Genomic DNA, 26,340 nt, shown 5'->3' on the forward strand with positions numbered 1-26,340 from the left:
GCAAATGCTGGAGCAGGAACTAGGGCGGGCGTGATATACCAGTCGCAGACGGGGTCCGACACTTGAAACGGGAAAGGCATACAAACATGGCAACACAAAAAAGACAAAGGCGGACCAGCTGCGGGCCTGGGAATGGAATGAAACAAGGGCAAGAGACACGAGACATGAAGAATACCCAACGCTGAAAACCTTACCAGCGCATTGGCGGGGAAGAATGTCGGAGCTCTTCTGCTGTTGGGAGCGGCTGCTCATGCTTGTTCGTGAGACTCGGGCATCAGGGCGTGGACAGAGGACGGCATTGGCTTGCGTGCTGCAGGTGGTGAGTTCACGAACTGTACATGGTTGTTGGAAAGCGTTCATCTGGGAGACGAGTGTCGAGTAGGCGATTATAATAACATTTTTCAACTCTGCCGTGCGCGCCTCTGCGGTTCCTGTGAATGCACAAATGATTTTTTTTCATTTGATGTTAGATCTTACGACTACGCTGGGATATAGCTCAGTCATCATGTGCACATGGAGAGATAGCTGTCTTCGGTCCAGTGGTTTCCACATATAGACGCTCAGCCATGATCAATTACCTGCCTCTCAAGAAGATAAAGAGGGCAACATCAAGGCTGACATCCCGACTATACAAAGCGGCGCTTGGTTGTATGCATCAAAGTCGACTCATGATTACAGACAACGTAGGTATGGGATGTGACGTAATCGCGACCTTGAAGAGTACATCGTTGGCTATCCGAGGACCAGGCGTGAGTGACAGTAGCAGCTATCATGTCCGCTCAATCGAATACAAAAAAAACGCCCAATCATGACCAAACGCGGCAGGCAGAGGGACCAGCCTGACTAGGAGCAGACAAAGTTACCCATGAAAATACATCAGTCCCCTATCCTTCCAAATTGCAAACATTTAGTCCAGGCCCGGCGGCAGCCAACCGGGGTTGTCCCGCAGCGAACTCAGCGCCTCAAAGCCGATGCGCTCCTCTGAGCCGTTTCGAGGCGGAGCGTCGTTAGCCTGCGGCCCATTGACGCGATATTGTCTGCCGCTACTGTCGGGAGTGCCGCCCTGGAACATGAACATGTTTTGCGGGCTCTGTTCTGCGGACATGCCCGCCATGCCCCAAGCCTCGAAGTTCTGGTGCCACTTGGCGCCGTCGTTGAGGAACCAGTCTTGGTCGAGCTCTTGGAAGACCTGGGGGCTGGGAGGTAGCGGTCGTGGGGGCATCGGTCGTTGATGTCTTTGCTGCTGCTGCTGTTGTGCTTGTTGTTGCTGCTGCTGCTGTCGTGCTTGTTGTTGCTGCTGCTGCTGCTGCGCCTGTTGATGTTGTTGTTGTTGCTTTTGAGGACGGTGGTAGGCAGGAATGGGCTGTGCCGACGGCCACGAGGTGAGGGGGACCTGTGGATTCGAGGTTGGTGTTGATGTGAGAGAAGCAAGGTCAAGCGAGGGGCTGGCGAGAGGGAAGTTCCCGGTTTGCGCCGAGATGTCGCCCGGTATGCGTGGTTGAATAAACTGGTCGATGGGACTGTAGCCCTGGGTGGGTTGAGGAGCGGGCGATGGCACATGGTCGTTGGAGCCCGTCGGAGAAACGCCGGTTCCGTGGTTTGAGGAAGGACTCGGGACGTCGCTCGTGTTGAAGGTACCATACTTTTCGTCTGTGCGACGAAGGGTAACGGAGGCCTCGTCAGGAAGCTCAACGTTCCATTTCCGACCGAGAACACTGATGATGCCAAGAGTGCGGCGCGCACATGGCCAATCTTCGGCGATCTCCTCGAGGTGCTTGACACCATGCGTGATGTCACGTCGAGCTGTCTTCTCGGGTAGGTTGAGCATGTGAATGGTGCATGCGCTGTGCACCATGTAGACTGCAATATTGCAAATCTGGCGCAGGTTCCAAGTCTTCTTGTAGAGGCGCATGAGCTTGGATATGGCACCGGCATTGGCGGTGCAGATCCGCCGCGGTGAGACATGGGATGGTAGGGGCGAGGCCGCAGGGGTATACTTGAGGAAGGGGCGGAACAGATGGATGTACTGTAGGTGGAAGAACATGCTGCAAACGTGTCAGTTTTCGAGAATACTGCAGAAGCCTGGGGAAACGTACTGCATGAGGATGGCGTTTGGCAGTTGGCCATCCTTGGGTTCAAGTTCTCGAGGAAGCTCTTTGCGCCAGTCCTCGAGTCGGCGGTGCAGTTCACTCAGCTTTTTCAACTCGACAGCCTTACCACTAGAACGTCCAATGTGGTTCGGGTGGTAGAAAAAGAGGAGCAGATCACTACTGATTTCACAGAGCTTCGCGAGTTGCAGACCTATGGCCCTCGTTCGTGACGGCTGCTGGATTGTGCGATCAAAGCCGGCATCGGAATACGCCGACCAGAGTTCCGCGTCCTCCCCAGGGAAAACGTCATACTTGGGTACGTTGTATGAGTTTTTGGGGATCTGTGGCAGTCGGCCAAGGTAATTGGACCAGCACTTGTCGAACAAGAAACATCCCCAAAAGGTGATACGCCTGGCGTCGACGGCGTGCTCTCCCAAGTTTTCTCTGTCGGCTGAGATGCCACCGTCATCGAAATTAAGACCGATGTCCTGCGCCATGCGGAAAGCCATGCCTGAGTAGACCCAGCCTTTGGCTTCACGGCCACAACCAGCTTCACGAACGGACATGAGCGCCAGGGCCTGTACCGTCGTCAATCTTGGCTTCTCGTATTCATCATTTTCGATGATGAGCCGTTTGGCTTCTGCAAAGAAATGATCTCCTTTGGACCGACCATCTTCTGGTGTGGCGCCCGGAACGCTTGTGAAGTGGCAGCCGAGGGCGAGCATGGCATTGACGAGCAAGGGCGAGCAGTACGCTGTGCCTTTGGTGGGTAGGGCGTAACGACCCTTGACAAAGTCGCGGTAGAAGAGGGTTTTGGACAAGGTGGCGAAGTAGGGATAGTGCCAGTTGAAGTACATATTCATGAGGTGGGCGACAAGTTCCTTGTCCTTGGTGACGGTGGTCCAACTGACGACGGGGTCCTCGTTGACAGCGAGTTGGCTGGCCGCAGGCTGTTCGACGCGGTCATCCATGGGGTCGCCGAGATAGATGAGATGAGACGTGCCTCCGATGAACCGCACAGCGCCGTTCTCGAGGCGGAGCTCGCCCATCTTGCGGGCCAGCTCACGCTCCCCCTCAACGGGTTGGTTGGTCGTGTACTCATCCTCAAAGGTCTCTTCGAACCCTTGCTCGTCCTCCTGCGAGTTGTCTTCGTGTTTGATAATCTGTTCGGCCACCGTGTCGAGGCTGTCGCACGTCCGGATCCGTTTGACAATGTCTGGCACCTCGTCCTCGGCGGCATTCAAGATGGCTTCGATGAGAATCTGCAGAGTGGAGGTGCGGGCCTTCATGCTATCGATCTTCTCACGATACACGCCCTTGCGCCGGTGGTCCGAGTTGGGATCGTAAACGCACTCAGTGCCGTACACGCTGGCACAGGCAGCACAGCTGGGCAGGGCGCCATCGCATTTGGATTTCCTCCGGCGACAAGCAATGCAGGCGGTGCTCACGCATCTCCGTTTCTGCGCGGCCGAGTCGGCACCGCGGCGGGGCTTCTTCTTGTTTGCCGGGGGGCCAGGCGCCGCTGTGGAGTGGCCGTTGACGGAGCTCAGAGCAGCGGCAGGCTGGCGGATAGTAACCTGAGGGTCGTCCATGGCGGAGACGCAGATTCACTAGCTATCGTGTCTCAGGCCGCTCGTCCGTCCGTCCGTCCGTCAGTCAATCAATCAATCAATCAGGCAGTCACTCGCTCACTCGCTCACTCGCTCACAAGAGTGAGCTGGAGATGCCGGAGATGCGAGAACAAGGTGGCGGGTGTGTCGTTGAACAGTGGCTCGGCCCAGGAGGGGGAGGGGCCAGCAGCAGGCTGATGGATAGCGGCAGTACGCGGATGGGACGGGATAACCAAGGGCCTGACTGAGGCTTGACTGCCGACCCGGGCGACTGGGCCAGTATGGTGAGGCGGTACACAACCGGGCAAGGTCGTGGAGGGTGGATGAGATAACGAGAGGTTGCGCGATTGGAGGAGTCGCCACGAGGTTAGACTGATAAGGGAGGTCGCGGGCAGGGAGCTGCAGTCGAGCGGGCGTTGGTGGTCAAGACGGGCTGCGATGAGATTGGTATCTTGCCTTTGCTAGTAGGCGCGGGTGACTGGTCAACTGGTCATTGCACACTCCCGTCAGGGGCGCAACATGGCTGGCGGGGTGGTTGAAGGCTGAATCGGGACGTGGACGTAGATGAGGTTGAGTGACAGGCGGATCAGAGGCAGTGACAGCCCCGCCTCGTGAGATCTGCGAGGAGGCAGAGAGGGCGACGGATGATCCGGGGTACCCAGGAGACGCAGGCTGCAGATGGAGGGTGTCGTTGGGGGACCCGGGCAGGACAGGCAGTCAATTGTCCTTGTCGGGGATCGCGAGAAGTCGATGATTTTGATGACAGCAGTGGTGAGCGATGCCGCAGCGGCTATGCGAAAAATGTGAAGGCTCGAATTGAGCGCAAGGGCTTTGGTTGCAACAGTGGTCGTGACTGGCCGGGCCTTGGCGTGTGGAGGAGGTCAGGCCGATGTTCGTTAGCCCAGGGCGTCAGTCAATAAAGGTGACAGGTTCTGCAGGGATGCGCCCAGGCTGCGGCTGATGAGAAATGGGGACGCTATGAGTAGTTGATCGCCAGAAGTTTGTCTTTGTCGGAGGGAGCTGACCCTGAGTCGCCAGGCCAGGCAGATCAAGTACTGTAAGGGCTGACCAAACTTTGGCGGGCAAGTGGTTGATAAGCAACTGAATGTGTTGCTAGGTGAGGCAGGGTGCCTTGGGTCCCTCTTCTTCCGATGGTGGTTGAACGACTCTGAGCGGGTGATTAGTGAGAAAGACAAGTAGTTCGTTTCCCTCTCTCTCTCCCCCCGAAGACCGGAAGCAGGGCAGGCACAGCCGGAACACGAAACCGACGGGACAGAGAGGCAGGCACAGACAGGCAGGCACAGACAGACAGACAGGCAGGCAGGCACGCAGTCAGGTAGGAGCGAGCGAGGGCGGCCAGACATGAAGCAGCATCCGGACCCAGCAAGGGCGCGAGCGAGGCAAGAGCTGGGCCAGCTAGAGGCAGGCACTGGCCACACCTGAGGCAAGTATTAGGTAAGAGAAGTGCCAAGTGGGGAAAGGCCCGACATTTGCTCAAACACCATTGCCCCCCCCTCCCTCCCTCCTCAGTCTGGCGCCTCCATTCCCGCCATCGTAGGGCCCCCATCGCATGCTCGTCGCAAAGGACAGGGAGGGCACCGCAAGGGGCAGCGTGGGACACGGCAAGGCAGTTGGCAGCACTGGGCGTCCGCTTTTTCGGTTCCTTCATTGGATGCGGCAGGCAAATTTGGTTCACTCGACCCTCTTGGCAATGACTTCATCCGCCCACTGTCAAAGCAATGGCGGAGCGGGTTGCAGGGTCAGTCTGAGCAGCACGGATCAACGCTGCAGCAGCCAATATCCAGTCTACAGGGAAGGAAGGAAGGAAGGAAAGAAGAATGGCGCAATGGCAGAGACTGGCTCAGTACAGCAGCGTGGTACAAGCAAAGCCCAAGCCCCAGAGCAACGAACAGCGCCCGACCTCTCTTCATCAGCAGCCGGTGGGGGAACCGACCACGTCTCGCCACGCATTGGCGTTGGCGCTGCGTCTCGTTGCGGCGGCACATGTCCACCCACGCTGATGCCATGCTTTGTTGTGCTGTCGCTCCGCGGAGCGATCGGGTGCACCCCACTCGATGCCCTTTTCCAAGCCCACGGCGACATGCTTGATTTGGTGGGGGAAACCGCGGGGTCCTGGCACAGACCGTTCAGCAGACCCTGCGTCATTTCACCACGTCTTGGCACATGCCTCCTTGGCCGCCCTCTCGCCCTCTCCGACCTGGCTCACCACCAGATCTGTCAATACATCTCGTTCTGGTCCTGATATATGTTTCTCGCGTGATGCATGCACTGGTCGATCTAGTATACCTATCCGCCGCCGGGAGTGGTTGGCTTCCTCTCACCTGCCGCGTCGGTCACACGATGTCTCCCCCCCCCCGGTTCCGCGCAACTGGCTTCTCCAGTCGTCCCCATCGCAGACTGCACTTCCCTGCCCCCCTTCCTGTACACGCGGATACGTGGAGGAACCAAGTAAAGGCTGCGATTCGAAGATCCGTTCTCCACTGCCCCGTATCGTTCATCGTTGATCCACCTCCCCCTGCCCCTCAAAATGTATGCTGCTGTGAGGATTGGACATGGCCAAGAAGTATGTACAGCCAAGGCAACTTCCTTACACATCTCCGGGCGGCCGACCATGCGCGCTCACCCGTCCTTTCATTGTCCCATGTTTCCACGTCCAGTTACCGAGATTCACCATCCGGGGGCGGCCCGTCACTCGGACCAGACCTGGACAAGCGATTCCTCAGCCAACTAAGCGGGCCACCCTGTGATGGAGTCTGGTTCTGTCCTTGGCCTGCCCCGGCCTGCTGGTGTTCCCGATTCCAACTGCTCGGTGTTGGGCTTCGTTGCCTAGTGCGAGAGCCCGTGTTCGTTGCTGGTGGAGACATCGAGTGCCGCCTCTGAGACGACTGTCGAGACGAAGACTGTGAGTCGTACGGTCTCGGTGGGAAGATGTCATAGCCTCGAGGGCTGCGGGAGCTGCCCTCGCCCCTCGTGTTGCCCGCTGGCCCATTCTGTGGTAGTTGGAAGGACCAGTGGAATTGCCGTGTATGTACAGGCCGCGTCGACGGGTGAGGCGGTTGCGGCGGAGCAGCATAGCCCCGGCCGCCTGTGCTGTTGGGGGGAGGAGCGCCATCACCGTGGGGACTTGGCATGCCGAACCCGAAAAACGGGGGAGGTTGTCCACCACCGGGTGGCGCTGAATTCGATGGTCCGGGTGCCGGTCTGCCGCTCCCTTCCCCTCCATCACCTTGCTGACCATCGCTCGCACTTTCGGTCCTCTCCTCGATCGGTGTTCGACAAATGGGACAAGTGTTGTGCTCCTTGAGCCACATCACGACGCACGTGTCATGGAACCAGTGCTTGCAAGGCAAGTATACCACTTCCTCGCCCTTCTTCAGCTCATCGATGCAAATGGTACACTCGGCCGTGCCTTCGGGGCCCAGCATGTCGTCATCCACTGCCTTGCGTTGCAATTTGCCGATGGCGTCCTCAGAGGCTGGCGGCGCGGCGTTTGACTGCGGGTTCGTCTCCATCATGTTGGAAATGATCCGGTCGAGAGCTTCTTGCGTGTAGACCGCATCACCAAATTGACCATTTCCTGGGGCCAGCATGTTCAAGATCTGATGCAGACTCGCAGCAAGGTTCTGGGTACCAGCGGCGCGGGGCCGTGGGCCTTGTCCAGGCATGTCTTCACCGTGCGGCTGTTGTGGTGGACCGGCGCCCGTGAGAATGTTGCTGAAAACTCTGGATTCATCATCAGGCCAAGGTTCCGCATCATCCCGTAATGAGCTCACGATGTGAGTCTGGGGAAAGCTGGACTTACGACTGAAAATCATCATTGCCCTGCCCCTGCCCCTGCCCCTGCCCCTGCTCTTCGGAAGGGCGTCCAAATGCTCGAGCCCGACCACCGCCTTGGACATGGATCGGTCCGGTAGCGATTGTGAAGCTTGTGAAACCGTTCCCTCGCCTAGTAGTGAACGTCCGCACATTTCCAGAACCGCCAAATGGACTGCTGCCAAATGGTTGGGGAGGCCTTTGCGGATGGTCATGGTCAAAGTCTGGCCCGCCTTGTGCCCCGTTTCCAAATGTGCTCAGGAGCTCGAGGAAGCGGCCTATCACCTGGTCCCCATTGGCGGGATCAGGCGGCTGGCGCCCACCTTGTTCATCTCCGTGAGGATGACCCCATGTGGATCGATGTACATTGAATCCATGGGGGCCTTGGTGTAAGTGTTCCTCAATATCAGCTTCGTCGGGGTCGGAGTCGGAGTCTGCCCTGCGGGGCCCACGGGGACCGTCGCCGGAGGAGAGAGGCGATGGGGCATCGTGGAAGTCGCGAGGATCGTTCTCTTGGGAAATCTATGGAGTTTGTCAACATATATGGTCACCCGACGCTGTGTTGGGGCGAACAAACGATTTCTGTTGCTTCGCTTTCGCACCGCGGGCACACGAGTCCATGAAGCGTATCCTTTTCCCATTCGTGTTCGCACGCATGGCAGTAGACGACTTCGCGATTGAGGCCGGCTTCTCTATCGCCCCGAGCCCTACTCCCATCTTGGAAGTTCATGTTGGCCTCTTCTTGATTGCGCTGGTAGGCAGCGAGAGCTGTCAGACCAAGGCCGGCAAGAAGGCCAGCAGTTCGAAGCGCTCGGAACGCCAGACTGATGAAGCTCGAAGGCGTATCGAGCGTATGTGTCGGAAAGGGTCTAACTTAATACGCAGGGGGGCCGTGAAGGTTGGATCGAGCAGATATTTGGCGTCGGGGCAAAGAGTTCGTGAAGACGAATTGGCTGGAAGTCTGACGCTGAAACAGAGGGCTGGCTTGTGCTAGCTCGGTGGAGGTATGACTAGGTCGGAGGGCGCCTGGACTTAATCGACTTGCAGGCTTTGGCCGTCAGCAAGCCAAATGACGAGGCTGTGTGCTGTCACTGGTGCATCGAATGTAAATTGAGCCGTGGGGGGATATCTGGCTGAATGTCAGTACCCAGAAGCGAGACAACATCAGACAAGACTATTTGGCAAAGTGATTCCTATTAAGAGATCTCGTAATAGCACCCTGGCCGTCCTATTTGTCCCGTAGAGACAAGGAGGGCATTGGCGAAAGCGACTGATGTTCCACGTACCCGGATTGGTGAATCATCCAACTTGGGGTTGATCAGGTAGGCAAGTACCCAAGGCAGGCAACCACGGCGAACTCAGTGTTGGAGCAGAGGATAGACAAGCCTGACAAAATACTCGTTGAATGAAACGGTCAGCAGATGAGGGATGCCTCGTAGGTGGCATGCGCCGCAGGATTTCGTAGGAAGACGGAGGGTGTGTTCGATGGACAATCGCCGATGGTACCGGCGACCGTAGGAGCTCGTGGGCGCTCGCGTTGTACCCTTGTGCAATATGATGTGGCAGCGGCGTCGAGTGGAGCAGGTTGAGCAAGCAAGTGACGTTGGGGTCAGGTCAGGTCCTGGACGCTGGGCACCTGCTTCTTTGGTGGGGCACCGCTAGCTTCGACCATGTCTGTGGCATTCCACACGATTCACCATGGACCCTCCGGCACTGAGATGCTGTTCGGAGACCACTTGGCGTTTTTTTCCAGCATCTTTTGATACGGCCTCGCTCCCCGGCCTTGCTGAGACAAGGGCTCGCATCTTTATCTTCCATTCTAGGCAACAGGCAGTTGCCCATCGAAGTGTTCATCGGCATAGGGGGTTGATCGTCACCAACATCGGCGCTGTGTCAGTGCAAGGCCTTGGACACCTCATCGAGTCTTCAAATTCGTTTTAATACATCCGATGACTGGAGTGCCCTTCACGGACTTTGAAAGCATCGGGCAAATGTTTACGTTTGTTCCAATTCGTACTCGTTGTATCCCTCGGCTCTTCGATGCACATTTACTGTCTTCAGTTGCCCAAAACTTCCGGGCCCTAGATCGCTGCGTGAGAGGTGATAGGCAGATCAACGAGATGTTGCAGGGAGAGGGACTTAGTAATGTAAACTTGAGCGTTTGTTGTATCCACCTCCTACAGTCTCTTAGAAATACAGATTGCGCCGCCGTGACCCAGCATCCTCCGGGTGGTTATGTACACCCACAGTCCCTCTCATCGTACACGATGACTTTGCCCCCTCTCCAAACCACAGAACCAAACAGCAGCGATACTTTTCAAGCCGCTCTACCTCTTGCGCACATTCCGCATCAAAAAGGCCCCCACTACACCTGCCGCGACAGCGACACCACTGACGATCGCCACGCCCATCAGGCCCTCCTTGGCCACCTTGTCGTCCACCAGCTGCCGCAGGTTGGACGCCTGCAGATTCGCCGGCTCCTTCTCCAGGAGAAGATCGTTGTATCGTCTCGCCTCGCCATAGTTGCCGAGCTTGTAGTTGCCCAGAGCCAGGTAGTAAAGGCACTCGCGGCGGCGCTCGGGGGACACGCGGAAGATTTCGGAGAGGAGGCGCACGCCGAGTTGCTGGTCGTTGCGGGAGTCGGATTTCACCAGGCCCTGCGTGTGGTCAGTGACTATGATCTGGAAGTGCGTGAGGCCTGAGGAAGACAGCCATACCCAGGCGTAGTTGAATTTGGTCTGCACTCCGACCATGTCGCCTTCTTTCTCGTACTGGGCGCGGAGAACCTGAAGCTCGGACGCCTTGAGAGGCCTGCTTGTTGTTAGATTGATCTTGGAAGGGAGATATCGCTTCGGACTCACGACTCGGCATCGAGGGCATCTACGAACTGGTCAGTGGGACGTTGCATGTGATGGGGCGAGGGCACCTACAGGGTAGCTCGGAGACCATTTTGAGGGCTTTCCAAGAGGTCCGAGGTTGGATGTCAAGGATTTCAGGGTAATTTTGTTCTCAGCGAGGTGTGAGGCAGAGCAATCGTTAGGAGGACAAGCAAAGTCAGTCTGGCAAACAGGAAGTTGGCGATGCAAAGATGCCGCGGCGAGAGCAAACGTGGCTGAAGCTGGATGTAGACATGGGGCCACGCCACAATGACGACGAGCGGGCGGCCTGCGAAGAAACGATAAGCCAAGCGATAAGAACCCCCCACGTCGTCCCGGTGATACAGCTTTATTTAGAACCTACCACATTGGGACAGCGGGACAGTGCATGCACTCTCACATCAACACCACGCGAGCGCGACCGTGACATCCTCACCCTGTTATCGTGAGTGCATCGACCTTGCCCTTCATCGAGACCGACACAGCTCTCAACGCACTCAGCCGCTCACCACACATCGACCGTGAAAATGCTTCTCGCCGAGGACCCCGCAACGCTCATCCACCACACCATTGACAACTTCAACATCCAGCCCGATAAACAAGCATGCGCCCGCATCAATGAGTCCCTCTCCACCCTCCAACAGGCCCGCGACCTGCGCGCCCGCGAAGCCGAAAATGCCCTCAAGAGTGCGTCGTCCCCATCTTACCCCCCCTCCCCCTATTACGAACGTGAAACTGACACGGCACGCCAGAGCTCTCCCGCACCCTCAACACCATGACCTCCCAACACAACGACCTGACAGCCTCGCACTCCTCTGCGGCCCACGCCTCCGAAATCGCTTCCCTCGACACGCAAAAGTTCCGCACCGCGAAGGCCGCCTCAGACGCCGAGGTCGAAGCAGAGCGCCTCGCCGCCCAGGCCGCCGACCTCGCCGCGCGTCTGCAGGAGCTCGAGGTCCAGGGCGTCGACGGCGCCGCGGACGAGGAGGCGCGCAGGAGGCGCGCGCGCGACCCCCTGGAGGACGAGGTGCTGCTGCGACTGAGCGTGTACCGCGGCCTCGGCATTGAGATTGAGCGGGACGAGAAGGAGGGCGGTGGCGGAGAGGTCTTCTCCAGGGCCGTGGTGCGGAATGACCGCAAGGGGGATGTGCATGTGGTCAACATGGACAAGAAGTTCAGCAAGTTTTTCTATGCCAACTATTTCTGGCAGACCTTGTAAGGTGCTTGTACGCAAGAAGGAATTGGGAGGGCGTTTGGCGTTGGATACCATTTGATATTGGATAGCAGGGCCGTTTGGAACAACAAGAACACCGCATCAGAATGAATATAACGGATGACGATCAGTGTTGGCAGATGAATGTCAAATGTTTCAGTTATTCTGTCTTCAACCAGCCTTCTGAATAATGTGAGAACTGGTCAACTATGGTTGAAGAGCACGGACTGTATCAGCAAGCCTTATCTAGCCGTCTCAAGGACGGTGCATTCGTCCTCCAGGCCATGCTGGCATGTGTCCCAAAACAATAATCTGAACTCCCTGGTCGACTGGTGCCGAAGGCTCACTGAACTGTCCATAGGGCCACTCAAAGATCCAGTAGTGCGACAGAAATGCTGCTGCTCCGTCACCAAGCTGCAACAAACAAATGTCAACAAACAAGTAAACCAGGACTTTTATCTTGAGAAGCACCGCAGACTTCTTCTCAGATGAATCATAACTTGGATGGGAAAGATGGATCCAATGTCTTGAGCTCACTGGCTGCGGGACATATGTGTAAGGCCCTGCCCGTCACATAATCTTGTCAAATCGGATGCAGACATTTGTACATTATTATGTCTCCCGTGCTGCTTTGTTCTGTACCGAAAAAGCCATGATAGGAACGACGCCGACTCGACTTCTCATAGACGCCAGCCCCCATGCCAAGTCAGCTCATGCAAGTTACAAGAACTCCTCCAACACGACCACCCTCGTCCTTGCGACATCGGACCCTTGCTCGCCATCGCCCATAATCCTCATGATTTCTATCATCCGCCCTGGTACTTGTTAGTTTGACCATCAGATGCATCCAGGCGAAAGGCACTCACGGATATCTGCTCTCGCCCTCACAAACAGCGGGTCTCGCACGACGAGCTCCGTACCGCCCGGCTGTTTCGCCGCCTCTCGAATGACGCTTCCGATGCACAGCGCCTCCAAGAACGCCCTGTGATTGAAAACCCACCACACCCTTGCCTCGAGCTCGAACAGTGAGAACAGGAGGAAGAAGCTGCCGATAGCGTCGTGCGCTGCCTCGAGCGTCCCGCGCACGTTCGCCGGCACGTCGGCGCTTTCCGACGCATGAACGAGCATCAGGTTGTGATGGTAGTTGCTCGTCAAGAAGAGGGTCTGACGTACCACACGACGGTTCGTGCGTGCAAGGGCCGAGAGCGACTCGCCGTCCCAGCTTCGGAACACGTCGGGAAAAGAGCGGTACACGGCACGAAAGTCGGCGATGAGCTTAGACTTGTGGCGGGCGGTAGCACAGATGGGGAGGTCGAGGGAGCGTGGCGAGCATATTGTTTCCTGGACGAGGTTTGCCAACGTCCACGAGCCGCGAATGTAGGCAATGTCGGTGGGATCACTGTTGGCGATGGCGGAGCCGTCGTCGGAAAGATCCTCGACGGAGACGTCGGTGTGAGTCGCCGAAGGAGGTAAGGACAGAAGAACAGTGAGAAAAGTATCCTGAAGGAGGACAGCCTGCCACAGCTTACGACGCTGTTGTTTCTCAAACAGAGAGGCATGAGGGGTGACTATGTTGGGATCGCGATGAAGACCCATGGCATACGCCTGGCGCACCAGGATGCCCGAGAACGCCCATCCGTCGGACGCATGATTATCATTAATGAGGAAATATGTGACGAGGACCATGGCCTGGACAGACCGCATAGATGCAGTGCTGAGATAGGAGAAGATGCGCAGCGCCTGATTGCTGGCAGAGGCGTAGAACTCGGCCGTTTGTTTAGCAGCCTCTTTGCTTGTGTTGGGTGACTCCACAAATTGTGTGCCGAGAGCGAGCATGGTGAAGATGAGGCCGATGAAAGCAGGGTCTGACTGGTTTCGCTCTTCTAAGGGCAGGCTCCAGAAGTGCTCATAGTCTGCGTAGAAGGTCTGACGGTGGATCATGGGATAGACGGGATCGACAACGTCAAAATATTTGGTCAGCAGAATATCTGCTTGGAATTTGTCTGGCAGCACACCAATGACCTCTGGCAAACCGCCCTCGAACGTCCAGTAGTTGGCAAAAGGGTGCTCAGACCCGATGCCAAAAACATTGCTCGCCGTCGGTAGGGAGTAGGGCACATTGGAGAGGAGCGTGCTCGAGTTGGTGAGGCCGCGGGAGGCAAAACTGCGACCATCAATGGCGCCGCGATCGGCGACATTCGGAATGACAGAAGGGCTTCCGTCCGAACTTCGTTTTTTAGGAGGCTTCGTCATGCGGCGCCCATTGGCGGCAGTGCGCGTTGTTTCTCTGTGCTCGGTCAGTATGGCCAGTAGAATGCCGTCGAACCTGCTGAGCATCTTACTCGAGGAGATCCGCAACAGCATCATATTTGCACTCGGTCTGTCGTTTGATGCAGGCCAGGCAATGGGGCCGGCCTCTATCGCACTGCGACGGTCAGTCTCGGTGCGCGCGACGTGAAATGGGCAAAATTTGGAATAAGACGGCAATGAGTCAACAGAGCGCACATGGCAAGCTCACCACAACTCAAGCCGCGCTCACTTCATCGGACGTAGATCGGCAAACCGTTAGTCGTACCTTTGTCTTTCTGTCAACACATTCGCGACAGCTCAGCGTAGGCTTGTTACGCTTCTGCTTCTTTTTCGCCGGTCCGTCAGGGCTCGCCTGGTCCTCCGGGCTGGCGACGAGGGACTCATGGCCATATGCAGGAACGGCCTCTTGCTCGCGCTTCAGCTCAGTCGCGCGGTGCTGCTGCTGCTGCTGGTGTGGCGACGCCTGTGGCCGTCCGCCAAAAGTCGAGGCTGGTGATGGGTAGACGTTCACAGCAGCCAGCTGCTGCTGCTGTTGCGGCTGACCGTTCGTGAGTGACGATGCCATTGGCGTGTGGTTCTGCAAACTTTGACCACGGCATCCGGCGGCTCGTGGTCGCCGCGCTTCGTGATGATCGGCTTGCGGCCCCTCCAATGGTCGGCCTCCTGTCCGCCGAAATCGCTGACCGGGATGCCACGCCGTGTTTTTGCTGGGCCGCCGTGCAGGATTGTCGTAGGGCTGAGCGGTCCGAATGAGTATGACAAGCTGGTTGAGGCCGCCGGGAATAAACACGAGATGCTCGTCGTGGGCTCGTGCGGTGCCGGCTTGGCTGGCTGGCTGGGGAAGCTCGCCCTGGGAATAAACTGGCGATTGTGGCAGATGCAGGAAAGTATGTGGGAATAATGGGTAAAAAGGAGGAGGAACGGCCTGAGAGGGGCACTGCCGATAGAGATTGAAATGGAGACCAGTGACGAAAATGTGCTGCATCTGGGATGGGACTGGGGGACCAAACCCGGGAGGCTCGATTGAGCTGCGAGCTGCAAGCTGGATGGAGCTGGACTCGACCTAAACTGAAGAAAGGATGCCGAAAACCAGGGCCGGTACTTGTCGGAAGAAGCGCGCGATCTACTAGGCTGGAGCTATACGCTGCTAGCAGCCGTCCACAGTGGCTGTGAAGGGGATTTTGGTCCCTGGCCCCCTCGTCATGGTGACCTGGGTGGGATTTTTCGTCGCCATCTAGACGCTGACTGATGGACTCAAGATGTTGATGGTGCTGGCTGTTGGTGGTGTTTTGATCGTGGACTTTCTTCTGAACAAGTCAATCGTTCCTTCTTTTCCTCCAAGTGACTGTAGTTGGAAGGCAGCAATCAACCCCGCAGGACTTTTCTCCCGTCTCCAAGTCAAGTAGTGGCCGTGCACTGAGAGCAACAGCCACGTTAACATCCAAAACACTTGATCATCAGCATGACTCGAGGCGTCGATGACGGCGCATAAGCTCCCTACCTACCTAGATCAGCTGGTCATGGAGCACGGAACGAGACTTTAGCCGCTTGCGTGACAGCACCAGGTTGACATGTTTCTGCTATGCCGCCCATGATTGAGATGTGCTGCTGTTGATGAACACACACCTGTGCATTGGGCTACTTGAGTACCACGCTTCAGCCCCGAATGCAACACTGCACGCTGAGCTCTTCAACAGCTCCTCCCTCCGCTACGCGATAGGGATGGGATGAAGTTAGCCAATGATGAACTCCTTGTAGTTATCCCCTATCCGCTTCACCCCTTCCTCCAAATCCCACCCCTTGATCTCACACACCTTGCGGTACATGGCCTGGAGCATATCGTCCATCTCATCGCCTGCCATGTGCAAGTCGCTCTCCACAAGTATTTGGTCATCGGGGCAGAGCTTGACAACCTCACACAGTTTATCTAGGTCCCCCGTCCCCAGATTGACAGCCCACGAGAATGAAAAGAAGATGCGCGCCGGGATCGCTGCGTGCAGGTACTGTCGCATCACCTGCGCTGGCCCTGAGAACGAGTGCAAGCATATCCTCGGCGGGAACGGCTTTTCACCGGCATCTCTGTTCTTCTTCTTTTTCTTCTTCGTCTCCTTCACATCGCTGCTTCCTTCGTCTTCGTCCTCGTCCTCGTCAGAAGACGAAGAGAAGTCTTCAGCGCCCTCGGCAATCCTCCGCTTCTGCCGCCGACTCAACACCTCCTTCTCATGCCCCTTCCAGCTCGCTGCCAACGTGTCATGCAGCACCCCATGCGCCTGCACCCCATGTACACTGACGGCTCTCCCCAGAGACCCTGCGAGGGCGAGCTGCGCCTTCAAGACAACTGTTTGGTGGTTCATCCTCACGTGCTGGGGGCTGAGCATGCGACCCTCACGTCCGCCCGGCGTCAGTGCCGGGTCTCGTGCGGCGCGTGTCTCGTCGTCAAAAGCCTGCGGCAGGCGGAAGGCCTTGTCGAGGCCGATCTCCCCCACCAGGGCGAGGGGGTTGTCCTTCAACCGGGCCTCAGTCGTGGCGATGTAGGCAGACAGCGGTGTCGGCGTGGGCAGCGAGTCGAGGAAAGCCGTATCCGTAGGCGCAGGTGACGGAGAGAGGACGGCGGCATAGTGTTCGTGCTTTGCCTTTCGGAGGTCCGTTTCGGAGCTGCTGCCGCCGGGATTGTAGGTTCGCTCACCCTCAGGGACCGAGTCATCATAAAGCTGGTGGGAGAACCAGGGGTGCCAGCCGAAGGAGGGGATCACTCGACCGGTGTTCCTGGGGCTTCTGGCCCCTAGGACACTGCCGAGGCTCTCCGGGTCGCGAATGGCCAACGGCGATGCGGCGAGATCGACGAGGAGGGCTTGGTCCTGCGAACGCGTAGCCATGACGGTCAGTGCAGCAGCTTGCATGTGCTGTATGCGCTCGAGAGAAGCCATTATATCTGTGGGATGACAATGAGCATCGTAGACACCAACTTGCCACGGGAAAGGTGCTGCATCGTGGCCCGGGGCCGCGGTGGCCGCCTCTGAGCTATCGCCATGATCGTAATCCTGGCACATGGCGGGCGGTTGACTGCGGTTTGCTCGTACGCAATGAATGCTGGGAAGGCCGAAACTACTGCCCAAGGAAAACGATGATTGGCTTCTTCTTTGGTAACGTCTACAGTGTTGACAGCAATGGCTGGCTGAGGCTTCACGTAATGCTCATGGGCGGATGATGTCAATGTTGACTCCTCGCATCATCATCGTCACTGCCCGATGTTGCTACATATGGAGGGGCTTGTGGATGCGGGGCATTCTGTCCGATAAGATGTCAACTTGCGGGGCAAGAGCAGCAAACTGCCTGCCTGCCCTGTTAGTGCCACAGCAAGTAAGCCAACGAGATTGTACTAGGCAGGAACTGAATGGACGAAATGACAGCCAACGGAAGGTCTCCCTCTGTCTGTATTCCATGCATCTCCCTTGGCTCCTCACCGAGGTCCAGACGATGGACCAACCTGTAGTCCTACGCCTGTCGAACTTGCGGCTGCTATCCACTCCGCCAGTCCCCCCAGGATTTAAGGTTCACCCCGGCGCTCAGCCTTCTTTCGCGCGTCACGGTCTCTGCTCTACTACCTTTGCACAAGGTCCCCTGAAAAGCTTTGTTTCTGGGGGCGAACCGAGAGAGAGAGAGATACAGAACCAATCAGTCCGGTAGGTCTCAGATGCTGGTGGGAAACCGGTTAGCAGTGTCTCACTGTCACGAGCTTTGACAGGGACGTGGAGAGCTTGGTTGGTCTGCCACAGGTCCTCGACAAGCCGATGCATCACCTTCTCGTCGCTCGTCTGCTTGCGTCGCTTCGAAGGCGGAGGAGGAGGGAAAAGCACGACAGAGATGACAAGACCAGGGGTTTGCAAATCCCCAGGCGCCCGGATGGGCAGGCCATTCCAGCCCATCCTGGCAAGGCAAAGAGGGGCGATTCTTGCGATCCCTGGATCTGCAGCGCTTTCCCAATCACCTCTAGAGCCTCTTGGGCGATGTGAGATGCAACACCATGGACGGCTCACAGTCTGGAGGGATGGGCTCCCCACACCAATCAACTCGTCCGAGTCTGTTACTGGCCCCCTGGTTCGTGGCGCCGAGGAAGGTCAAGGTGGGCGACAGAGGCGACGCCTGGGGAAAAGAAGGGTCGCAAGATGCAGGCGGGAGAGTAGGAAACCGGCACTAACATGTGACAGACCACTCGGCACCTCTGCACCGCTGCACCACTGCACCCTTCTCGCCCGAGCACACCACCATTGCACCACCATCAGCGACTCTTCCGTGTCACCCCAGACAGACTGCCTCTGATAAGCAGCTGGGAGCCCCCCTCCTCCGTCCACCATCTCCGAGTCTCTCGACACCATTCCGACTCTTGTGCTCTGTTGTCGGTTCTCACCTCCTTAGCATCGCGTCGACGCTTCGTCGCAAGACATTCCAATGTCGTAGGACGTGGTCACGACGTTCAAGCTGCACTGTCCATTGCCCCTCCACCCCCAGCGACAACCACCAACCGCCACTGATTGAAGCAACCCCGAGAAACGACCTGCGACCTGCGGCATGTCCCAGGCTGGCTGACACACTCGCGTCAGCCCATCGACTGGTAGCCCTGACTGTAACCACGAGCGAGCGACACCTGGGCCATCACCCGGCAGCACGGCATCGTCCTTAGACAGCCCACCATGGCCCTGCTCAATCCCGTCTACGCCTTCATAGTCCCCTTCCTCTTTCTTTTCACCGTGCCCCTCGCCATCTTCGCAGGCATCACAACGACTGTCGCCTTCACTGTCCTGCTCTTCCGCGTCGTCCTCGTATATCTCGACCTCGCCCTGACCCTGCTCCCCTCCTACCTCAACCTTCGCCGTCTCCCCCACCAGCGGATGGGCCACCAGGCCCTTCCCGCCGCCAAGACGCCCGCAACCCTTTCGAACTCGTCCTCCCGCTCCGTGTCGCCCGTCCTGACGACGACATCTCGCACCCTCAGCTTCACCCGCACCCCGCACCGCCGACCTCGCTCCCGCCGCCCTTCGATGTCCCATGGCGCGACGACCCCAGATGCGCCACCCACGACCCTCTCCCTCTTGCCGAGCACAGGTCTTGACCGAGACTTCGAGGGAATAGGTGGCTGGCGGCTCGGGTCTTCCACAGACGACGACCGCTGGACCATGATCAACTCGCGCCTCGAGCTGCCGGACCGCCAGCGACACCATCACCGCAGCCCGAGCGGCGGGGGCGCCGACGGCGGATTCCTCATGATGAAGGGCTCGCGTGGCCGCAACCGCAGCGGCAGCCCTGAGATTTCGGCCGTCGGCACGGCTGGGAACCGGGCGTCGCCTGCTTCGCCCAACAGCTCGAGAGTGCGCACGCCAGGGGCACCGGCCGCGCTGACGACTATCGAGGACGGAGAGTACTTTCCTCGGACGAGAAAGTTGGCCATCGCATAAACGGAGTGTTGTGGAACTGGACGGACCGGCGGATCATGATAATGAATAATCTTCTTATGTATGGGCCTTGTAGGAATGATTCTCCGGCGCGAGTTTGTGTACGTTAATCTGGCACGCGGGACGGAAAAGCCCGGATGGCGCTTTGGCTGAATACTTTGTAAGGTGAAAATTGCAGTCATCTTGAGCTATAGTGTTGTGTTTTGGAGCTCAATGTGTAGCCATTGCGGTTGTGGAAAAGTCCTTCGGGCACATCGTGAGATGGACAATCGGACGCCCGTTGACTCTGACGATTGCTCCCCTACCACACAATGCCCTGGCTATTCTAGCAGCGACTGCTGTCACCAACGTTTCGGGTTAGCTCAACGACAGGTACTTTCAACCCATGCAATAGATTGCTGTGCCGCCCGTGACACCTGGCTCAACCTCTGAACTCTCCGGCCGGTGTGGTGTGCAAGAGAGTGACGGTACCGAAAACCTGGCTGTAGGCAAGTCAGAAGCCTCGCCGAAGCCTTTGCAGATGGAGCTGGGCATTGTGCAACGAAACAACTACGAAGTAAGTCGACCGAGATTTTCCGTGCCACATTCACTGCAGCCCCTGTCACAGCTCGTCTATCGTGAGCACCTCCGCAGCGATGGAGACCTGCGGCCGGCTGTGGAACTTTTGTCCTGGGTTAGCCTGTCCTGACCGTGCAGACTTGCAGGACGTTGTCGAACTACGTGCAAACTATCATACCGGGTTCTGGAACCTCTCGGCCGAGCCACGCACCAGCTGGCGGATGAATTCCTGCTATACCTGTACAGATCAACAGCCCACGATGGCTCTTTCGACGAGCATTTGGACAGGAGACGGGAGACCCCACATGACGACACAGCCAAGGCACCTCAACCTCGAAACACCGAGCTCAGCGCGGGACCGATTGGGCGGCACGCCGAGGCCGGGCGGGGCTGAGCCTTCAACGGCGTCAGCCCGGGTGACCCCTCATTGGAGGACTTGGCTGCTGGGAGGAGGAGGGAGACGTTGCGGGAAGGCGCAGCGCTGCTCCATGCCTGCCGTGGTGTGCTTTGCTGCCACAGCGCAGGAAGTCGATCTGTCCTGTTGTGCCTGCCTCATTCCAGCCTACCCGCTGTGCGATCGAGCCTGCCACCTTTGTCCCTCGATCTAGATACTTCGTCTGACCTCGCTTCGATGAGAGCGTACTGTTGAAAATTTGTCTTTACCCTCGGCTACCATACGCCTAGCAAGGGGCAGACAGACTCAACACATCGAGATTTCAAAGCAGGACGATCACCCAACATTCAGAGCCACAGGCGGGCTGAAGAACCCCCGGCACCCTCTGCCGTGCTTACGCCCCTCCGACGCAGCCCAGCGAGGCGCCAACGCCAGGCAACAGAATAAACGAAGCGCGCACACCACCCTCCATTCATCGCATCACTCGCCCATGCTAGCGAACCCCAGATTCCGTTCCTCGTCAATCGCCCAAGGTCCAGCACACGCGTCCATACCCAAAAACCTGCTATTCGTCCTTCTTTTCCTCCGTCCGCCGTTTCCCCTTCCTCTCCCCCCTCTTCTTGCCACGACGACAAGCCTCAGTCTTCCACTGGGCTCCGACAGACCCACGACTGCCTAGCGAACGGCCCACGTTTCCTTCCTTTCCTTCGTGGTCATCCTTTCATTCAGGCATCTATGGTCCCGTTGTTGGCGATAGAAAGAAGTAAGAGTTAGAGAACGCAAAGAAAGAGGAAGACGATGCGCCCCTCCGCCGCCCTCGGCCTCGGCCTGCCTCTCGCCGTCCGGGGCTCTTCTCCCGACTCCACCGACTGGCAATGTATGTCCCGTAATGAGCTGTCAAGTTGTTCATGAGTTGACACATACAAGCACCCGGCCCGCAGTCCGCCTGGATTGTGTACAACAACCCCGCCACCCCCGGATATCAGAATAGCGTACGCTGTCGCCCCCCGTCCCAACTTGACTTGTGTGTGTCTCGGAACTTATCTCACATGACATGTACAGATTCTCAACCTCGTACTCACCCCTCAGAGCCAGTCGTGTACAGATGTGCCTCCGACTATCGCCTTTCCGAATCAACCGGACGCGACCTGGACCTACACCTGCCACGAAGATGAAGAAGACTACGAAACTCTGCACGTCAACGTCGGCGAGTTGGACATGGTGATTCGCTATGCTCTCAGCCCCTCTGGTGCTCTTGAGATTCTGGGCGTAGACAGCCCGTCGCAACTTGAGACGCCCACCGCGCTGCCCGAAGAGGTCTGCAGCGGGTTCAAGTGTGCTGTCGGCGACGTTGTCACCAGCGTCAAAAAGGTCTTCACCAACGTGTTCCGCCCTTGTAAAGATGGGACGAAGAGTGATACGGACTCGGGGGCCGACGAAGTCGATCCAAACGAGTCCACGGATGTACCAAGTGACGCCGAAGACGGGGGTGCCACTATTCAGTCCATTGCCCAGCCTGGCCACAAGGCTGAACACCCCCTCGTCGATACCGACGATCAATTCATCACCATGATGTCCGGCACCGCCAATGTTCCCAGCATTCTCGCACCCTCCGTTCCTTCTGTGAGTCTCCTATCACTTTTCGGCCTGGCCTTTTCTTTCGCTCGTGTCCTGACAGATGCAGTCTACTTCCCAAACTCCCACCATAGCCCTCGCCGTCTCTGGTATCCTTTTAACCTTCTTCCTCATTGGAGTCGTCCGCAAAGCTTGCTTCCCCCGTTCAGAGCGCGAGGCAGCCCGTGACGCCCGCCGACAAGCCCGCTGGCGTGCTCGCGCCGCCCGGTGGGCCTCTCGACGTGCCGCGAAGGAGCAGCGTCGCGCAGAATTCAGGCTCGCTTTCTTCAGCTTCATCAACCGCGTCTTCCGCACTAGTGAGACCGAAGTCGACGAGGAGAAGGTCGATCAACAGACTGCCTCGTCGAACAGACGCCACCAGGCAATTGCTTTTATTAGAAAGTTCTTTGTTCGCACCCCAGAAAGTAAAGAAAGAGATGCCGAGTCTCATCGCATGGTCGCTACCGACCTAGAAGCGCAGACATTCGTTGTGGGAAGTGACACGGATTCCGTCCGTTGCCCATCACGAGCCTCTTCGCGGGCTCAGTCCTTCTCCTTCGCGCGTGACAGGGACGCGGAGAGCATCACGCTCGTTGGCACCGAGGGCTCCGAGTCCGGTTACGCGGGATCCGACTCGGGCGATTCGGACACCGGCAGCGAGCGGAGCGAAGGCAGTAGCGAGGGCAGCACTACGATGGAGATGGACCTAGCGGCGCTGCGAGACATGGCGTTGCGTGTCGGGCGGGTCATCGGGCGGGCGAGGGCCATCTCCGTGACGGCCTCGTTGCCGGGATACACTACCGAGGATGGTAGCGTGCCGCCGGCGTACGACGAGGAGACCGGCTCCGTGGTGGATGGTGCGTCGAGGACGTCCGCTGATGGGAAGAGGTAGACGCTGCTCACAAACCGAGCATGTACGATACACACGCATATTTTGACTCGGGGGCGCAACGAGCGGCGACTCTGGTATTGGTTATTTTTTATGGACACACGATGTCATCGCGGATTACATGCCGGATTTCCCTGGAGGACGAAGCGACGCGAGCAGGCATCTACACTCGCCGAATAATGAGAAGGTTTTCCAGTTGCATGTACACAATTGAACCTGACCATTCCAGAATATGCGTTTGGGTCTTCGAGGTTGGGGCGGGCGTGCGCGTCAAAAAATGGACTCGTAATGTTGATGATGGCCATGATGATGAATCATCGACGGTTGTGACCCCGTTGGGGCTGAGGCTTTAAACATGCAGGCTCGCCGCAACTCCTCTCTCGTCTACCTCTCCCAGCCATTATCATCATCACCATCATCTTCATAGCCAGCTCGTGACACTGACCTCACATGAAGCCTGGCGCCTCATCACTCACCGCCGCAGCACCCGCCCAGCGCATCGCCCACCTCGCCCGCACAATGTCGTCGTCGTCGTCCGCCGCCGGCGCCGGCGCCGCGACAAGCAGCGCCCCGGCACCATGGCGCTCCCTCTTTCTCGAACACATCAACACGATGGCGGCGCCGGAATTCACCCTCGCGACGCTCCACAGCAACAGCAACAGCAACAGCAACAGCAACAGCAGCAGCGGCAGCGGTCCCGGCCTCGTGCCGCGCGCCCGCACCTGCATCCATCGCGGCCTCTTCGCCTCGCTGCCCGTGAACCCCAAGAACGAGGCGCCGCTGAACCCGTCCGCGTACGAGTCGGACCTCCTGACGCTGACGACGGACGCGCGCATGCACAAGACGCCCGACCTCGCGGCCGGCCACCCGGTCGAGGCCGTCTTTTGGGCGCGCGAGCCGGCGACGCAGTGGCGCGTCCGCGGCGTCGCGTACGTGCTGCCGCGCGACGCCGATGGCGATGCGGCGCTGACGGCGAGGCTGCTGCGCGAGATGCGGCGCACGGGCGAGGGTGACAGCGACGACGCCCGCGGCTGGAGCTTCTCGCGCGAGGTGACGGCGCATTTTGGGAATCTGAGCCCCGTCATGCGCGGGACGTTTCGCAACCCGCCTTCCGGGACGCCCGTCGCGGCCGGGCCGCCGGTCGAGGGCGAGGGTCTCGGGCAGGTCGTTACGGATCTCGAGGACGAGGTGGCGAGGGCCAACTTTCGCGTCGTCGTCGTTGTGCCGGACGAGGTGGACCGCGTGGACCTGAGCGACCCCAAGAGGGGGCGGCGATGGTTGTACCGTCGTATGGGCGGCGTCAACGACGACGCCGGTGGTGACACAGTACCAGGGGCCATCCGCGAGGGCGACTGGGAGAAGGTGGAGGTGTGGCCGTGATGGAGAGGACAGATGATTGGAGCCTAAGCGCATTGCCTGCCGTGTTTGTATGTGCCTTCAATCACGGCGTGTGCAGCATCTCATCACGATTTCACACGGAACGCTACCCTCCTTGGCTGGGGAGGACTCCCCAGCCGCTGTAGCTGATGACTGCAGAATATAGAGGAGGGAGGAAGCAGCCACACATGTGCGAATTCAATTAATGCGATGCGACGCTGAATTTCAAAAATGGCAGCAGTGTCAGCCCGACCGATCACCGGCCCATCCCGCGTGCTTACTTGCGTCCTGATGCCGATGATGTCGCCGTAAGATGACGAGTAGGAGGGTAATCGCTCATACGCCCCCTGGTTCCATCCCTTCACCGGTCCCCGATGGAGTAGAAACAGGCGCCGCCCAATGTCGGGTAGCGAGTGAAGGAAGGGAAGTAGTCCTCGTGACCAGCAGTACCGCATGGACACCGCCGCAAGATTGGCTTGGTCCTCGCTCTCCGAACAAATGCTCGTGGGCCACACTCAGCTCCATAAGTCCCCTCGGTCAACCAACACTATGGTACACAGCGTGAATCCCTGTCCCAAACGGACCATACAGAAGCAGGGACTGACGAGGCTTCCAAGTTTCACGCGCGAAAGAAACAGGCGCCCTTTTCCCTGCCTGCCCTGCCCTTTCGTGTCCTCAGCCGAAAGGCCAAGCGGCAAAGGGAACCCCGATTAGTGGGGGTTGTTCCCTCTCGCACATGGCAGCCCTGCTAGCCTCGTCATCAATCCGCTTCTCCCGTGCCCCAACCTCCCTCCCCCCCCCTTCCGCTGACTGGTGAAAGGATATGCTGGGAGGGTCTCCGCCCGGATCGAAGGGCGTCTCTTCCCCGGGGGACATGAATGCCCACATTCGTTCGTCAGACCGGAGCTAGAAGACGTCTCATCGCCTGACGCATGGAGGATCTAACCTGGCCCGCGAGGTCGCCAACGTTCTTGAGGCATCATAATGACATCTGATACGTTCCAAAAGGAAATGTGACCTGAGAGAGGAGTATGTTGGCTCGCATAAGCGAAACCGAAGATGTAAATCCCACTGTGTCTTTTTAAGTCGTGTTGGTCAGGTCAACGCTTCAAGAAAAAGAAACGGGCTGTCGCAGGGAGCGGCCTGAATCCAGCCCCCGCCCGGTTGGTGGCACCTCTGATGTTGGCTGTCAGTCAGGGTTTGACTGACCCCGGCCCTTCCGTGGCCACTTTTCACTTCCACGTGTTATTTTGTGTTTTCTTTCGCTTCCGTCCGCAAGCGTCCATTTTCAAGCCTCTTGCAACGTCTCAATCTCCGTGATCTGTTGCATTCAATCTGCTGGTGGATCTTGGCACATCAGCGGCATCACTAGAGGAAGCGCCGTTTCAAGCTTAGCCACAGGGAGCACCAGACCTGTCAAGTGGGCAAAGACGCGCAAGCTTCGGGCTCAAATGTCAGATGTGAGGCGTGTCTCTGATGTTGGAGGGAAAGGGCCGATCAAAGCAACAGGACTTCAATTGGGGCACTGGACTGCCATGATGATTTCATCATGTCGTCCGTGGCTGTCTGACGCCGTTCCGAAGCGAGCAACTCACAGGCGCAGCCTGTTGTTTGATGTTCAGCTTGACTTCGAGTCATTGTCCAGCAGTGGCTACATGTTTTTCTCGACGTACATAAATGTGTGTCTCAGACATGAGGCGATCACAGTTCAGATGCACATGCGGCAGTTTTGCGTTCCCGATTCAAGGCTGACGTTGAACAATGCTGTTCTGGGCCCAAAATGGCAAGTGAACAGACAATCGAGCTGGTGCAACAAGCTTTGTTAGGCGTGTGATGTACCCCAATCTTGCAGGTACCGAGCATGCAAGTCCGGAGACGGTGTCGCGCTATAATGGTCACCGTGCACCGTCGTTTATGCTGTTGCGGTTGCTTGACCAGTGCTGAGCATGATGTTTCGCTCGAGCAGTTGGCAAGTTGGCCTTGTGAAGCGGTGCAACTCCGCTACAGATCACGAACAGAATCAGGCACCGCAATATTATCGTTCGGTGCATGACCGATCCTGACCAGGGCTGTTGGAGAAGTAACACTTGCGCTGATCAAAGATGGTGATCCCGTGCTGGTGGAA

General features: G+C 57.9%; 9 protein-coding genes across 9 annotated transcripts; 4 read left to right on the top strand and 5 right to left on the bottom strand.

Annotated features, from left to right (window-relative positions):
- Positions 1-907: 907 nt before the first annotated feature.
- On the bottom strand, positions 908-3,682 carry NIT4 (Nitrogen assimilation transcription factor nit-4; the record flags this gene model as incomplete). Its single annotated transcript, XM_028643239.1, has 2 exons — positions 908-2,045; positions 2,097-3,682. 2 exons carry the CDS (start codon positions 3,680-3,682, stop codon positions 908-910), a joined length of 2,724 nt encoding a protein of 907 aa, XP_028498290.1.
- A 2,696-nt stretch (positions 3,683-6,378) lies between these two features.
- On the bottom strand, positions 6,379-8,837 carry D7B24_009162 (uncharacterized protein; the record flags this gene model as incomplete). Its single annotated transcript, XM_028643240.1, has 4 exons — positions 6,379-7,444; positions 7,524-8,056; positions 8,148-8,403; positions 8,821-8,837. 4 exons carry the CDS (start codon positions 8,835-8,837, stop codon positions 6,379-6,381), a joined length of 1,872 nt encoding a protein of 623 aa, XP_028498291.1.
- Positions 8,838-9,861: 1,024 nt separating this feature from the next.
- On the bottom strand, positions 9,862-10,483 carry FIS1 (mitochondrial membrane protein; the record flags this gene model as incomplete). The annotated part of the gene is made up of 4 exons (XM_028643241.1): positions 9,862-10,191; positions 10,252-10,345; positions 10,396-10,414; positions 10,465-10,483. 4 exons carry the CDS (start codon positions 10,481-10,483, stop codon positions 9,862-9,864), a joined length of 462 nt encoding a protein of 153 aa, XP_028498292.1.
- A 454-nt stretch (positions 10,484-10,937) lies between these two features.
- SPC24 (kinetochore-associated Ndc80 complex subunit spc24) lies at positions 10,938-11,629 on the top strand (the record flags this gene model as incomplete). Its single annotated transcript, XM_028643242.1, has 2 exons — positions 10,938-11,097; positions 11,163-11,629. 2 exons carry the CDS (start codon positions 10,938-10,940, stop codon positions 11,627-11,629), a joined length of 627 nt encoding a protein of 208 aa, XP_028498293.1.
- A 714-nt stretch (positions 11,630-12,343) lies between these two features.
- D7B24_009165 (uncharacterized protein) lies at positions 12,344-14,498 on the bottom strand (the record flags this gene model as incomplete). Its single annotated transcript, XM_028643243.1, has 4 exons — positions 12,344-12,426; positions 12,490-13,910; positions 13,966-14,048; positions 14,199-14,498. 4 exons carry the CDS (start codon positions 14,496-14,498, stop codon positions 12,344-12,346), a joined length of 1,887 nt encoding a protein of 628 aa, XP_028498294.1.
- A 1,168-nt stretch (positions 14,499-15,666) lies between these two features.
- Positions 15,667-16,983, bottom strand: D7B24_009166 (uncharacterized protein; the record flags this gene model as incomplete). The annotated part of the gene is made up of 1 exon (XM_028643244.1): positions 15,667-16,983. One exon carries the CDS (start codon positions 16,981-16,983, stop codon positions 15,667-15,669), a length of 1,317 nt encoding a protein of 438 aa, XP_028498295.1.
- A 1,641-nt stretch (positions 16,984-18,624) lies between these two features.
- On the top strand, positions 18,625-19,386 carry D7B24_009167 (uncharacterized protein; the record flags this gene model as incomplete). Its single annotated transcript, XM_028643245.1, has 1 exon — positions 18,625-19,386. The coding sequence occupies one exon, from the start codon at positions 18,625-18,627 to the stop codon at positions 19,384-19,386; it is 762 nt and encodes a 253-aa protein (XP_028498296.1).
- A 1,747-nt stretch (positions 19,387-21,133) lies between these two features.
- Positions 21,134-22,841, top strand: D7B24_009168 (uncharacterized protein; the record flags this gene model as incomplete). Its single annotated transcript, XM_028643246.1, has 4 exons — positions 21,134-21,212; positions 21,263-21,327; positions 21,398-21,958; positions 22,020-22,841. 4 exons carry the CDS (start codon positions 21,134-21,136, stop codon positions 22,839-22,841), a joined length of 1,527 nt encoding a protein of 508 aa, XP_028498297.1.
- A 447-nt stretch (positions 22,842-23,288) lies between these two features.
- D7B24_009169 (uncharacterized protein) lies at positions 23,289-24,218 on the top strand (the record flags this gene model as incomplete). The annotated part of the gene is made up of 1 exon (XM_028643247.1): positions 23,289-24,218. One exon carries the CDS (start codon positions 23,289-23,291, stop codon positions 24,216-24,218), a length of 930 nt encoding a protein of 309 aa, XP_028498298.1.
- Positions 24,219-26,340: the final 2,122 nt, after the last annotated feature.

The sequence above is a fragment of the Verticillium nonalfalfae genome (genome assembly GCF_003724135.2).
Source record: "Verticillium nonalfalfae strain VnAa140/NRRL 66861 chromosome Unknown scaffold_9, whole genome shotgun sequence".
NCBI lineage: Eukaryota > Fungi > Ascomycota > Sordariomycetes > Glomerellales > Plectosphaerellaceae > Verticillium > Verticillium nonalfalfae.